Consider the following 15908-nt stretch of genomic DNA (forward strand, 5'->3'; position numbering starts at 1 on the left):
CACTAACAGTGCAGCTCCATTTCTTAATGTGTTTCATTTAATAGCATCCAATATACATTAATGGAACATTAAGCTTCGTTTTATAGTTTAATAAAGATAATGTACAGTTTAGGAATGTCTTAAGCAACAAGAGATAAATGCATTCTATGGTGAATTTTCTCTTTATTCCTGATATATTGTAGAAGAAAGAACAGAAAAATAATCCCAACAGAAATAGCATGTCTGTGCTCAAAGACCTCATTCAGAAGTCTATGTAGACATTTGACATACCTTCTCAGTTCCATTATTGCAGCCCAGAAGCTGACCAAAAGATAGTTTTGAATATCATAATCAGTAAAAATATTCCCACAGAACTTCTTGGGAAAATTACTGACTTTCTGATTCCACTCTTGCAAAGCAGAATCCATGTCCCCAGAATTTTAAGGCTGTTTTATCTGTTTGTTAAATCAAAAATAATTTCTTCCCTCCCATAATTAGTTCTAAGTACTGTTAAAATCATTGCAATTTGCTCCAACATATGTCAAGAATAAATATGACCATACAGTTCTGAATAGATAAGTGCAGATTCTCAGCAAGAGAAACATCTAAGAATCAGATTTAGGTAGACTCTATACAGTCAGATACTTCAGCTATTGTGTAGGATAACCTCAAATAAATGTAATCCAACATGAGAAGAAAGTTAATGTAACATAATAGTGTGCAAAAAAATGTGTACAATATGCAAAACCACAACTGTTTGCTTTCTAAACCAATATCCCTTCATTTTTTACTAGCAATCTACAACAGGAAGCTGGAAATCGTAGACACATTGGAAAAAAAAGTAAACATAGATGAATTCACAGAGGTGAGAAATGAAATAAGAGCATCTGATTCAGAATATGATGTTTATCACAAAGTAATAATTTTCCATGGGGACAGCTAAGATGAGTAAGTGAAGGGTTTCACTTCTGCAGCATCCCAGGTAACTGGTTGTATCAGGACACTTCACATTCCATCTCTGTATCCATCCTCTGCTGTCACAACGCTTCCATTCTGGCCAGCGAGGGGGAAATATTTTGCTTTCCTCAGAGCTGCAGCCTGTGCTGCTCTCTGAGAAGTTACTCTAGAAGCAGTGGATTTTAGGACATCCCTCTCAGTTCCTTTCTACAAAGCCAAAGCCCTGAATCACCTGTGAATTCAGATTTTGTGTTGGCTGCTCCAGGGAGGTTCAGCGTGCCAATATAACCATTAGCCTGAGGTAATTAGTACTGTCCCCAAAGTACTGTTATTTCTGATTAAGTTCTATTAACCATAGAAAAACCTAAGAAGTGATGAACTGGGATAAGAAGCTCTACCGTTTTTGCCCTGAACTATTACTGGCCTGAACCATAACCAAACTGCAACAAGTGTCATAAATGTGTGAGAAGCATAACCAGGCTGAAAAATAGGCAGTTTTAAGATCAAAAGCTGTCATTGAGAAGCATCAGAAGTGTATTTTTAACTCACCAAAATCAATAAATGTAGTTGGAAGTTTCACCCCATTACTCTACTCTTCATCAATTTGAACACAACCAACTCAGTTCAAACTATATTTACTGAAAAACTCTTCTGGCCAAGACTTTGCCAGCCACTTCTACCTACGACAGAGCTAAATTTTATGGCTGGGTAATTAAACCTGTGAAAAGGGATGTTTAGAATAGAAATAATGACAGACCCTCAGCTGCAGCAGTGCTAGTGGGTGCTGTTACAATAATTAAAAACAGAGTATAAAGCAGCTGTGCAGAGACTCATTTCAAGCAACCATGTGTGATTTTTGTGCCTTCTTTGCTCTCAGGAGGCTCACATGTTTGGTATTTTGCACAGAGATCCATTTTTATGATAACTTGTTGAAGGCTTTTTTAAGCATGAAATGAGGTATTTTTAAATTTATCCTCAGAATAACTGCATTTAATTAAGAAAACTGTTGTGGATAATGGGAGCCCAGAGAATTGCTTTTGTCACTGAAATGAAGCATCAATCCATAACCCCTCTGGTACCTGTATAAGCACTGAATGAATTCATGCTCCATTAGCATCAGAAAAATTTTAAAAATATATTTTGTGTACTCTTTATTTTAACTCAGTTAAAGATATGACAACAGAGATCAGAAGTACAAAAGACATGGACTGTCAAGCTGTCTGATTTACCAGCCAGTGCATCGTTGTTCTCAGAACATATTTTCTGATGCTTTTTCCAGTCGTTTTAATTGAATCAAATGATGAGGCTTTCATCACTTCCCTTGGGAAACTGTTCCATAATCACAGGCCACGCTTTCAGGACAGGGCTGTTTCTAATCCTCAGCTACAATTTACCTTTGTTCATCAGTTTGCATCATCCACCAAAACCAGAAAGAGAGGTGATCTTTCTCCACACTGGCCTAGGCCCTTTCACATGTGGAAAGCATTGCTTTTTAATAGACCTTAAAATTAAATGGTGCTTTTTTTTTCCCTTGAATTCAGTGCAGTTTTGGGTTACTTAAAGGATGTTAGAAACTCAGTAGAGAGACCTCACATGTTGTTGTTAGGTTTTGGGGGTTTTTTTTGGACATGCAAAACAGTGGCTGTTGAATTTTTACATCCTTTGTGACAAGCTCGTGGGACCATTTATATTAAAAGCGTTTAAATCCCAGAGACCGGTCCTTAATAGTTTATTTCACAGGCTTTGTACTCTAACATGCGGAACCCCCAGCAGTCTGACACAAAGCTATTGACACCAAGGGAAATACATTGCTGTTGTAGGGTCAGAATCAGGCTTTAAAGGTGAGATTATTTTTCATGATTGCATGTGGCTTCCTCCATCTCTGTTGAGATCAGCAGGAACAAAAAGCAAAGATCCGTTGTTATTGATGATAATGTGTTCACAAACTACAGAGAGGTCTCACACTGGATAGCAAGAAGGAGGTGTGCCAGCTTCCTTCTGATGGGTGTCAAAATCTCTTGGTTAATAATAAATAAATGTATGCTTATTATGTGTACAGTACTTTACACAGTAGAGTGCTTTACACACATCAGCTAAGAAAAGCTTATGACTCTACGATAGTTCCTCCTGCCCACATAGCTGAACATACGCTTCTAAAAAATTTTCTGTGGAGCTGTTAGACAGCAGTATTAATACACAAGCCTTTGGATGTGTCATCAAGATGACATACAAAATAACAAGCTGCTTGTCCAACCTGCCTCCTTCCAACTGCTGTCATCTTTAAGGTTCATCTGTCACAGGGCTCTGGGTTGTAATAGCTCTGAAAAGCTAGTAGATACACGTAGCGCCAGATCTGCCACCTTCTCTCCAACCCACCTACATCCTCTCTTTTTATGCTGAAATGCAGAAAAAACATACATTTCATTAGTTCTTCTTTCCCACCAGCCATCCCTCAGGCCATTGGCTGCTGCTTTTCTGCTCTTCCTCTCTTCTCCACTTGTCCCATATATTTGGAAATTATGCAATGTAGACATTAATAATAATAACATATATTAATATTGCAGTTCGTTAATGCCTGTGCGGCATTTCACCAAGCCCAAGATGTTCTAGCACGTATGTCAGGTATCCATACTCTAAAAATGGGATAATGGGAAACATTCTGTGTTTTGCAAATTCCTCCTTTTAACTGTATGGGCTCCCTATGACGGTGGCTGGCTCCAGAAACCTGCTGTAATAATTCAGCACAGGCTTTGGGATTGTGGTTTGTTCTGACAGCCATTATTATTTATGTCATGCACACCACATTTTTAGAACCATATTGCTTTTGCTCATAAAAACCACATGGCTATAAATCCAAAGTGTTAAAGTGTCTCCAAGGCTAGAACTTAAAATAAATCTTGAGTCAGTAGTATTCCCAGTGTCAGAGGACTTAGGTGACAGCAGGCTCATTTTCAAAAGGTTCTTTCCTTTTTTTATTGTATCCAGACTGGTTCTCTAAACACTGAAATTGTGGGCAATGGTCATTTTGTGGCATTAGAGAGTTGAGTGACTGTCAGTTCTGCAAAAGTAATGGCTCAAAATGTCTCCTTGGGAGTAAAGTCGGGAATACTAAATGCTGCAGAAAACCATGGAGAACTTATATCCTCCCTGAGATAATCTAGCTTAAGCAATGACATTTCATAGGAGGGATTCTGATCCAGCATCTCTGAACCACTGAACATGATAAGTGACCTCTGGGCCAGGAAAGGGACTGTTCAATTATGCATTTGTAAAGTGCCTGGTGCAGCAGTGTCCCAGGCTTGTTTGGAGAATATTGCTGCTTCTGAAAGAACGAACAAAGTAGGCAGTGTAGCACCCATGCACCAAGTTTGCATTACGTTTGCATTACGTTAGCATTACAATTGCATTACAATTAACCTACAAATTCACATATATTCCATTGCACGCAATAGATTTTTAAGAGTTCAAATAAAGGTGAAAATACTTGAAGAAAGCTAACCATTTACACTACTGCTTTCTCTCCATAGTATGTCCATTCCTACACTGAACACTTTTCAAATGACGTGTTCCAAGAAATCCTGAAGCATCTCTGTCAGTGTGCTGATGACTTCCAAGAAGCAATAAGACATGATATGTGGAGGCAAATGTTTACTGATCTCTTCCTAGATTGTGATTATGGAAAGGTAGGCAAAGCAGCTCTCAACCTAATTTCAATATGGTGGTGCTTCCAGTTTGGTATTTCTCTGGGTCACTGCATTCTTTTTATTCTTCATGACTCCAGATACTCTCTTTGTGCTTACTCAGCATTATTTTAGTGGACAATAGCTGCTGCATTGTCTTCAAATTCATAGTTCTTAGACACAGAAGTAGCCAATAGCCTATAAGCTGAGGGCCAATTAGAAACTGAATGACCTATCGTGATGACTTGGGTCTGAAGTATGATGATTCTGGAGAAGAAATTAACCACAAACATTACTACTTCTGGTCATTACCAGTTCCCACAGCACGTTCAGAATGTTTAGGTGCTAATTTGTCTATTCAGATGTATTTCAGCATAGATAACCTGATATAGATTGACCTTAACAAATGTGCACAGTATACAATAACAACATATATTGTGTTAATTATGTTGCATTAATTTATACACCTTCTATCAATAAATGTCATAATAGTTTAAATTTAAAATGCAAAATTACCTTTACAACTTCTTTGAGAACAGTACTGTAAACTTCAGCCACAGTTTATAAACAGGAAATTAAAATACAATGAGTCAGTTACAGAGCTGGAAATGGAACTCAAGAGCCATAATTTGGTTTTCAGCAGCTCTAAACTCTATCTATCATCCTCTGAATACACCTGCATCCCCATTTAAAGAAAAGAAAAGCTAGACTTTTTAGAAAACCAGTAAATAGCAGGAGCTGAAGAATCAATGGCATAAGCTATTGCTAAAAACTTGGGCTTCATCCAGAAAGTATGGTAGTTGTTATGAGTAGCCTCAGTTAGCCAGTTGCTCGCTACTACACAGCAAACAGTTGCCATAATCTTACAGTTTTCTCCCCTACATAAATTATATATTCCATCCAGCACTCCTCTAGTGATGTTTACAGCATGCCTACCCAGAATGAACTGTGCTCTACAATGTCATGCTAATAATGTCATTACCTCTAAGAGAATGGAATTACAGAGCACGTTTCAACACCAATGGTGTGTTTTAGAGAATAGCAGGCAAGCTGCTGTTTCAGGGATGAGGAAAGAAATGTGTCTACTTCTCAGTTAGAAGACATTTCATTTTCCTATTGCTCTGTCAAGAAGAGCTATGATGGATCCTCCTGGCTAGAGTAATATATAAAGCTGAGTCCTATCTTTGCCATGCATTTTGAAAGGATCCCTTCTTTCCCTTTCATGTTTTAATGTGACTTTCTTCCTGTTATTTCTGTGGCAGTAATCACCATCTCCATGCTACTAATCCCAGTGGAATCTCAGAGGCAAAGAGCCAAAAATGCTAGCACAACATAACAAGAGTGAGCAGCTATCAGCACAGACGCCATCGCTGCCCAGAAAAAAATGATCAGAGCACAAACATGGTTGCTGTTTCTAGCCTCCGAGGTAGCCTTGCTCTGCAAACTGAGTTCACGAAACTGTAGCATGGACCATGCAGTTCTTTTAAACCTGACCTGGTTTCTTTTGTATAGCTCTAATAAGTCCTGCCTGTACCCACAGGGAAGATAAAAGATGCAAACTAACCCAAGGACTTCCACCACTTGAATGTGATCCATTACCTGTAGTACTCATTCTGCAAAGCACAGCAAAGCAGTTGTTTCAGTTCCTAATTTACATTTGTTTGGTAGCAGGCAGTTATTCCAGTCTGCATGGTGAGTGTGGCTGGCTGCCTCAGTGAGTTGCAATTAGGGCCAGGGAGCTGAGAAAGCAGTGTTTAAATTACAGTCAAATTAGAAGGTATCCACATGATCATTATTATGATTTCAAATGCATGCATCCAGAAGGATGGCAGCTCAGCAAGAACAGCCTGGACTATACAGGAACCAGAAACTTTCCAAGGCAATACCAGAACACAGTTGAATCACTGCTCTAATGCCCAAAAAGGCAATAGCTCTATGAATTTTAAGCTTATTGTCTCTCTGTGCTCACGTGCATCAAGTATACTTTCTTTTATACATTATAACAGAATCTGCATTAATTTCCAGGGACATTTTAAGCCCGGGATCTTTAAATGTAGCTGAATTTGGTCAGAGATTAGTTTTCAAACTAATCAAGTTTGAGACACTTCTGATTATTACCTTTCTTGCAGTACAGCAACAACAAAGTCTGCTTTCTCATGACCTTTTCTGAGTGTCTGTTCTTCCCATCTTGCTCACTAACAAGCATATTGTGGTGTTCAAGATACACACATCACATTTCCAGAAAAACAATCAAGCAGTTAAGCACTGACCTATCACTGATTAAATGGCAAGTCTGGTTTAGTCTGTGTTGCTAAGGGCATTACTCATAGATCATAGAGCATTGCTGAAAACAACTGAGAATCATCACCTGCCAATATCTAGGTGACAAGAAAATTAGGCCAACATGTTTCAGCCACTCTCTAGCCACTGTAATTGTCACTAGTTAAAAGTGGAGACAAGTTTTGGGCGGTTGTACAAACACAGATGGTCTGCTGTTATTTATAGTGGATGCTGTACCTGTCCCAACGACAAGACTCAGTACGAAGGGCTGATGGGCGGGATCCTTCATCAGCCTGCCTAGTCACACACGAAGTACGAAGAAACGTGACCTTTGCTAGTAAATTTAGGAACCCAGAAAGATAGCGTAACTGGGTATAGGACCTTGGAACTGGTTTTCCTGTTGTAATGCTCCTCTCTTCTATAGATAGCTTTACTGTGACATGTTCCTCCCCAGGTAAGTTGTAAGGAAAAGTGTCCTGAAATAACAGAGACCTCTGGTAGAATGGCAAATCTGTATAAATTGTAAATGTTTGTTGTGGTTTAGCCCCAGCTGGCAATTAAGTACCACACAGCTGCTCACTCATCCTCCCCACCGGTGGGATGGGGGAGAGAATTGGAAGAGCAAAAGTAAGAAAACTTGTGGGTTGAGATAAGAACAGTTAAATAATTGGAATAAAATAACAATAATTAATTAATAATTAATTAATAAGTTGTTGTTGTTGTTGTTGTAATGAGAAGGAAAACAACAAGAGAGTGAGAGAGAAAAAAAAAAAAACAGGGTAAAAAACAGTGATGCAACCGCTCACCACCCGCTGACTGACGCCCAGCCAGTCCCCAAGCAGCAACCGCTGCCCCCAGCCAACTCCCCCCAGTTTCTATACTGCGCATGATGCCATATGGTATGGAACAGCCCTCTGGCCAGTGTGGGACAGCTGTCCCTGGCTGTGCCCCCTCCCAGCTTCTTGTGCACCCAGCAGAGCATGGGAAGCTGAGAAGCCCTTGACTAGTGTAAGCACTGCTCAGCAACAACTAAAACATCCCTGTGTTATCACATTATTCTCATACTAAATCCAAAACACAGCGCTATACCAGCTACTAGGAAGAAAATTAACTCTATCCCAGCCGAAACCAGGACAATGTTAAAACAAGGTGGAAAATATACCCCTAATTCATATTGAGTAATTTCTGAAAAGGAATTTACTATTTTTAACAATACCTAAACCCAAAATTATTTCATTTAAATCACAAAAAAACTCTTCTAGAACCTGAGTTATGTCAATCCCCCAAGTATATTACTTTAACATGACAAAAAAGTATCTGAATCCCAAAACAACATTTTTATTTTCTTTTTAATAATACTTTGTTCATTGATTTACCTTTTTAATAAAACAAAGCTTTGCATTAGTGCTACCAGCTTCAAGGCAACCAACAGATGATTGTATTACTAACAGCTAAGGAAATTTAACAGGAAAATTAAGTAAGTGTAATGGAAATACTGAATGGAGAATCCAAATATTACACAGTGATCCGGTAACATCTTCAAAAACATGTTCTGTGTTTGTATATCTACTAAATGGATGCAGAATCCGATCTGATGTATTCAACTGAAAAACAAACAGCATAAAGAAATGTTTGCATGGGAGTGTGCAAGGTATTTGTATATTAATGTCAAGAAGATGAAGATACTGGGAATCAGGGCCTACATCTTGTAAGTTTAGGGACAGAATTATGTGATGAGATGACATTTTGTTCCAGACCCACACATGGCTGAAATTCAACTGCAATTTCCAGCATTTTTTTACCAGCAGGAATTAAGTTACCGGAGTCTGAAACACTAAAACTGGACTGGACAACAGGTTACCTTTCCGTTCTGATCCTTTTCTCAGAATTTGCAAAAATCTTTCAATTCCCTTTAGAGGAAAGGTGTTGCAGTAACAGCAAATGTGATTTATTCACTTACTTTTCAGTATTAGCTTCCTTGGGAGGCACTTCTCCACTAAGCGATGGGTATCTCTCAGTTGTTTTCAAATCCTCTGTTCCTAAACACTGATGCCATTAATTATGGCTTTAGATTATAAACAACGCAGTCATCTTGAGCTCATTTCCAGAAAAGAGCAGCAAACTTCTTCCTTTATTTCTTCAGCCTAAGGGCAGGAAAAGTTCACAGAGAATTAAAAGCTTGGTGAATTTTACATTTTGCGGTCTTTAAGAGCAAAATGCGAAAAGGAAATCAATAATTCAGTTGGAAAGCTACTTGCTACAAATAATGAACTTAAGTAAATCTGTTCTCTAATTAAGTACTGGATTTTGCTAATGGGAGGGAGAGTACAAAGCTGACAGGACTCAAATAATGACAAGAGGAATTAATCATAAAATGGAAAACTTGCAATCGTTTAGATTCGCTTTACTTTTTAAACTCACAATTTCCTGACTGGAAATTACCCATTTCATTGTCTTTTCCTGGTTTTATTGTCTGTATACACTCACCCTGAGCAACAAGGACTTAATAAGCTCTGCATGCTCCTCTGCACTGGAACTACGGATACCTCTCTCACCTCTGTGGTCAAATGTGTTTGAATTTTTAAAGGAAATTAGGGAGGTTGTCATAATAGCTTAGATTTTTGGACTAATTATTTTCCCAGGCAGTTGCCAATACATAATGCTTCAAAGGAAATGATGGGGCACAAAACCAAACTACAATGTGCAGTCACTAACATAATACGGCACAGCCCATAATATGTGAAAATTCTTCCATAGTACTGTCAGGCAATCAATATCTGTCCTGAAAGTGTGAAATGTTGAAGCTTTGATCTTTACATGAAGAACTCCTTTGGCAGAAACAGTTACAATCATCCAACTGTAATTTGTCAAGAATATGCAAGAGGATGTGCCTGCCAAGTAGTATGTATGAGGAGTTCCAGCTAAGCCCAGAGAAGAAATTTTCCCCCCTATGAAATAAATTCACTTCTTTGAAATTTGTACAGATGTTCTGGTAATGGATAATTTTCAGTCACAGGTAATTCTTAGCTAATGGTGCCTTTGTAGTGCTGCAAATGTTAATGTAAGTCCCAAGAACCACAGAAAAAATACAGTAATTGTAATCTTTTTCTCTAGGTTGGTCTGTTAGACAGACAAAAAATACTTGCCCTTCTCGTAGACTTCTATGACAGAAGCCAGATGATTGCTAAGATGGGATTCTGTAACCCAAGACAGTGTAAGTATATGGGATGTTTCAATTGTGGTTAAAACATTAGGAGGTCACATGAGGTTGTATAGTTAATATATGTTTTATAAGTGTTACCAGAAATGGACAGAGCCTAAAAAAGGACCCAAATGAATGCTGTGACCTATACATCGTAATTTGCAAACATGTTTTGCAAACTGATGCAATGTTCAGAAATACTTCAGCATCCAAAACTTGTCCTTCCTACAAAATTCTGAATTACTTTTTGGAAGTAGGATTAAAGAAAGACTACTTTTTCTGAAACAACTGTTCTTTGTTACTGGGCAATATTAGAAATTAATTTCATGTTTACACTAAAATTTCTCCAGGAACGTGGAAGGATAAAGAAAAACCACAGAGAATCATCTACATGAAAGTAAAATATTTTTAAGATATTGGCTCAGATCAAATGCAAGACAAATTACAGCTTTCCTTCTTAGTATGGAGAATGATGAAACATTTATTTCAAAAGAAATATGGTGTAATACACAATAATAAGTGCAGTTCTCTGCAGGCAAAGACATTATTCTGAAGGTTTGTGTTTCTGAGATGCATGTTTGCAGAAGGTACTTTCTGATAGTTTATATTTGCTTGGAAATACCTTTTTTCTTTTTCTTTATATGTTCTTATGCAATACTAGAAAACATAAAACCAATGCAAACTATCAACTTATCAATATTTTTTCTATTTTAGGGCCAATAATTGAGTTGCAAGAGATTGAGCTTGCGGATTTATGGGGAGGCCTTGATGACCAGGCAGTTTGTGAGGAACTCAGTGACAAGTTAGTCTTGTCTCAAAAAGGAATTTCTGAGGGAGAGATTTTAGCATATGAACCTGTAGATGATAATAGACAAGGCACATACAGAATGAGAACTAGGGTCAGAGAAGGTCTTTTTGAACAAATGGGCATGAGTGAAGCTGACACTGGAGGAATTTCTAAGGAAGAAAAACAAGCAGCAGAATCAAGTGAAGCTGAAGCGAGAAAGGAAGGTGAGGATGCTGTGTCAGCGGTGAAAAGCACTGGTTTTGAAGTTAGTGATTCGGATGGAGATACAATACATAGTAAGAAATCTAGTTTCCATGAAGACATCAAAACTGAGAGGCAAACTGAGTCTGCAAGTGCAGACAAACAGGAGGAAGCTCTCCCAGAATCAGCCTCTACTGGGTACAGTCCAGGTAGAGGTGGAGAACCTGGATCTGAAAAACAGGTGGAGGAAGAGGAATTTAGCCTGGGTAGAGAGCCTGATACAGAAACAAATAGGGAAGAAGATTATTGCATCTTGGACAGAGAACCTGGCTCAGAAGGGCAAGTTAGTCAGGAGAAGGACAATTGGATTGCAGAGGCAACGAACACAATTTCAGGACCAACACCTGAAGCTACAACCATGACCTCAGAAGACAGAGCTGTGGCAGACATGGACATCATTGCTTCAAAACAGGATGATCCAGTTGCAGAAGTTGTGAAAGAAACTCCTGCAAGAAAAGAGAGTTTTTCTAGGCAACATGGCAGCCAGTTTGGCCAACAGACAAGCTCAGAGACAAGACTGCAGGATGAGGACCTTTTGCAAGACCAAGGTAAAGCATTCTCCTTTATTCTGGCAGACTTTAATCTTTTTCAACATATACATTTGGACTGGTTTAACTATAGGTGTGTTTTTAACCCATTTCAAAAGCATTGAAAGCGTGTGATTTATGAATACACAAGACGATAAGCTTTGATATCTTCTCAGCATGGTGTTTTCTGCCAAGGTTTCAGAGTGTGTTCCTCTCACGGGACAGCAGGTGAGTCACTTTGGTGATCTGTATTCAAGGCACTGAGCAGACACTTTAATTCAAGTAGGGACTTTCTGAAGCAGCAGCATTTTTATAATAAGGAGAAACTTTATGTTCTGTTTCACTCTGTAATATTAGTAGCAAGACAGGGCCTGAGCGTGTTAAATATAGAAATGACTTTTAATAATTTTTAGACTGTGATTGCCCATAGGGAGATATATTATGGGATCATATATCAGGAACCTTTTCTTTTAATCTCTCACTGTGTTTCCAAAGGAATGTCATACTTAATTGTGTACAAAGGCCCTTGTTCTAGGAAGGCTGTGGTCGGGCAACTGTGTGTTTCATAAGAAGTACTTTCTTAAACATACTAGAAGGACCATCTTCCTTGCTAGCGCTCTGTGAATACACTCTTGTGTCTCACAGTTTAAAACATTGCAAGAACTGGGTCTACATTGCCAGAGCAGTCTAGTGACAGACTTATTACATACAGGGCTGTAAAGCTGAGGGTACAGCCCATTGGTACCTATAGCTTTCTGTGGTTAACTTCCCAGTACTCAGCACTAACCTGTCATTCGGCCAGTCCCTGGATGCGCACATCCCGCATTGTTTGGGGCATGCAGTACTTCCATCTTCAGAGCAGGTTCCCACCCTGTTCTTGCAGAAACGATGGTGTGATGGTACGATGCTCTTTGAGAGAATGGTGGATGAAACAAGACGTCTGAATGTAATTTTGAACCTGTCTTGGAAAGAAGTTTTATTGTTGCTCTTGCTAAAACAGATATTTGTAGCTGGGCTTAAGAAATGTAACATTCACCAGGTGAGTTTCAGGAAGCAGTATTTCCAGACGGTAAAAATAAACAGCTACTGATAACAAGGGTAACTCCAGAAACACAGAGGTAGATTTTACATATTAATCAGCAGGGTGCTCAGACTAGTAAGCTCTGGTTCATGGAAGATTTCGTCTTAAAATTGCAGGTCCAGCACACTCAGACAGACAGGATTCTCCAGCTGAAGCTAGCCAGGAGTTTGAAGAAGTGCCATGGTCAGGTGACTGCTCATGTCAGCTCTTTTCATCTGCTTTAGAAACTATAGCTTAGATATATGTATTTAAAGGCTTCTATAAAAGTTGTATCTTGTGTCTTTTTTAAAAGCTTATATCATTACAAGGTATATTTTATCTTTCATCAGGTGACCTTCTGACTTCTGACCTAAGTTGCAGGTATAGCAGCTATGGAGGGAGAATTCCAGAGGACTGGAAGTGTGAGAACACTAGATTTCCAGGTACTTGGTCACAAAGTTGTGTGTTCACTTGGGCACATAGTAGCTGGCAGTGTCTGCAGACACGCCAGTACTGCTGTGAGCTGAAGGTTTTGGCAAGAATACAAACACTAATTCCTGAAGCTGACTTCAAGGTAAGAGCAGTGTAGTCTTTGTCACAGGAGGCAACTTGCTGTGTAACAGTAATGTCAGCTCACCTGTATTCAGCGATTTGACCTGGTTGTATGATAGCATCCATGCTAGACTGGAGCATAAATCTGAAGAGATTACTGTTAGAAAAGTATCAGGAGATTAAGGCCTTTAGTCAGCATGGAGTCAGTCCGTGTTCAGCCACAATTTCACTGGATAGGAAGTGCAGGATTCAGGACTGCGTTGATATCTGCCACGTGGCCGGCTTTAGGGCAGCATTTGGCTTCCTGCAACACACTATGCTTTCTGCCTTTCAGACTTAAGTCCCATCATGGCAGAGATTCAGAACCGTTGGGCTTCTCATACTAGGAGTGCCTTTGATGAAAGCTGCCTCAACCTGCCACAGTTTGTACAGCTCATGGAGACATTTGTTGGTGAAGACATTTCTTTGCCTACTGTGAAGAGGCTTATTGCATTTATCAAAGAAGAATACAAACAGACAGAAGAGGAAAAAATGGAACAACTAGAAAAAGTAAATATTGATAAGTTTTGCTGATCCCATGTCCAAACAAAAAACCAGCACATGCCTACAGACACTGACAAAGTCAACTTTTAATCTCATGCTGGTAGAGCTATTCACTTGCAGCCTTGCATTCTCTATTTCTTCAAGAGGCCTTTTACCTCTTTGTTTTCATAAGGATCCTCCCTCCCTAGCCCTTAGCTCTAGATGTGATGACAGACTCATCCTGTAAGAGGTTGTCTGTTCTAGAGCTGGAGTCAGTGAGACAGCAGGTTGATAGTCAATTGTGAAAGAGCTCAAAACATTCCATTCTGCTTATTCACCTTTATAATAGCCAAGAACCTGATCTCTGACCTACTGCACTGGCATGTACATATGAGGTTGTGGATGTTTTGGGGAGGATTTTAAAACAAGTGTGTTTGGTTTTGCTATGTGCATGGCTGTATGTGAATGTGCACATGCTTCCATGTGTTTAAGTTACAAGGTGCTCTTGCCACGTGTTGAAAAAATATATTCCACTTCAGCAATATCATCATGCACATCATCAGGGTGCCCCATATTACTTCAGAGTACAGATATATTTTGTGGTGGGTCTGTTCATAGTAGCCTCTCTAGCTGCATTTTCCTCAGACCTCTTTCTAATTTCCCTCTGTGCTGCTGACCTAATTTGGATGAGATATTGGATCTGACGGCTCTACTGTCCTCACACTGAACACAACACACACTGCCAGTACTTTGGCCTTTGAGAGAATTCCACTCCAGCCATTTATCACTGTATGCTGTGCAAAGACAGTTTAAAGGACAAGTTGTACATGCATTTGCTTGGAGCCCACACACTTCAGGGCAGCACCGGCAAAATAACAATGTATGGAAATACAAACTGTCAAATCTTTGGTGTTACTAACAAGGTGGTGGTTAGTTCTTGCTAGGAAGACATTTGTATTCTGTGAAACTTCCACTAACCTGAGTTGATCTCACCCTAGATCCAGCAAGCGCTTCATTCGTTCACTGGGAAATAACCCTTTCCAGTGCTGATTCTGCCTAGTAAAACTGAACTGTCGGCTGTATTTAGTGTTTCCAAATATCTCCCAGGTTTAATGATTGATCTCCAGGTCTGAGCGGTGTATGTACAGATTTGGCCTGGCCCATCGGAATTATGTGATCAGCATACCACTGCAGTTTCCATACTTGTGTAGACACTGAGCATCGGTGTCCAGGAATTATCAAAGACCAGCTGTTCCTCTCTTGTAGGTTCACCACATCTCTCGCTTGGCCCAACGGAAACTGCTTCTGGAGGCACTTTTCGAAAAGTGGGACAACAATGCATCCGGGTTTCTGGACCTGGAAGAGGTGGATGCTCTTCTAAGCACATTCAAGGAAGGGATGGAAAAAGAGGCCTTGAGGAAGGGTAAGGAGACAGCTCTGCTCTGAGAGAACAATGTCAACACAGTAGGCCTTGAACCATTCAACGACAGCGCTAATGAAGTTGTTGGCAAGCACCAGACATTTTTTTGTTTTTGCAAGCAGTCATAAGCATACAAGGTAGGATCTATAAAATGAAAAGGACCAGTTATCCAGACCTTCTTGTTAATGCATAGCTCCATCCCCTCCTCCTGTGTGAAATTCCCCTGCGACAGATTCCCAGTCAGAGAGGCAGCCCAATGCTTTCATGACATTGTGATGTGCTGAAAAATTATTTCAGCTGTAACATGCAATGTATACTTGTGATATGGCAGTGAAAAACACACACAAAGCCTGAGGACATGTTTCGCACTTTTAGTCTAGCCTGTCTGTGTTATCCAGCTATTTTTAATAGGTACATTTTACTGTGCTATCTGCAGGAATATATCTCATAGGAGAGAACACCAGCTTGCTTTATGGGTCTCAAATGGCCTTCAGTAATCCACACTGGTGCACAGCTCTCATGAATTAGATAGCAACTTCGAGTCTCACTTCTCTGTTGGTTCATTTCTCTGAATAAACTTAGCAGATTTGGTCCTTGACAGACTTGGGTCAGACAGAAGTGCTTCACCTGGACCTGTCTGGCAGCCTCATACATATTAACGCGTGGGCATTAGGTGCTCTG

General features: G+C 39.6%; 1 protein-coding gene across 6 annotated transcripts in view; it reads left to right on the forward strand.

Moving 5' to 3' along the window:
- EFCAB5 (EF-hand calcium binding domain 5) overlaps window positions 1–15908 on the forward strand; it is a 43341-nt gene that overhangs the window by 15527 nt on the left and 11906 nt on the right. For all 6 annotated transcript variants that reach the window (XM_072882465.1, XM_072882468.1, XM_072882471.1 and 3 more), the window contains 8 exons: window positions 774–844; window positions 4464–4619; window positions 10011–10110; window positions 10813–11694; window positions 12871–12942; window positions 13084–13176; window positions 13620–13834; window positions 15074–15230. In XM_072882465.1, the coding sequence (XP_072738566.1) occupies window positions 774–844; window positions 4464–4619; window positions 10011–10110; window positions 10813–11694; window positions 12871–12942; window positions 13084–13176; window positions 13620–13834; window positions 15074–15230 (1746 nt within the window). The remainder of the gene's footprint in view (window positions 1–773; window positions 845–4463; window positions 4620–10010; window positions 10111–10812; window positions 11695–12870; window positions 12943–13083; window positions 13177–13619; window positions 13835–15073; window positions 15231–15908) is intronic.

The sequence above is a fragment of the Ciconia boyciana genome, chromosome 17 (genome assembly GCF_034638445.1).
Source record: "Ciconia boyciana chromosome 17, ASM3463844v1, whole genome shotgun sequence".
Taxonomy (NCBI): domain Eukaryota; kingdom Metazoa; phylum Chordata; class Aves; order Ciconiiformes; family Ciconiidae; genus Ciconia; species Ciconia boyciana.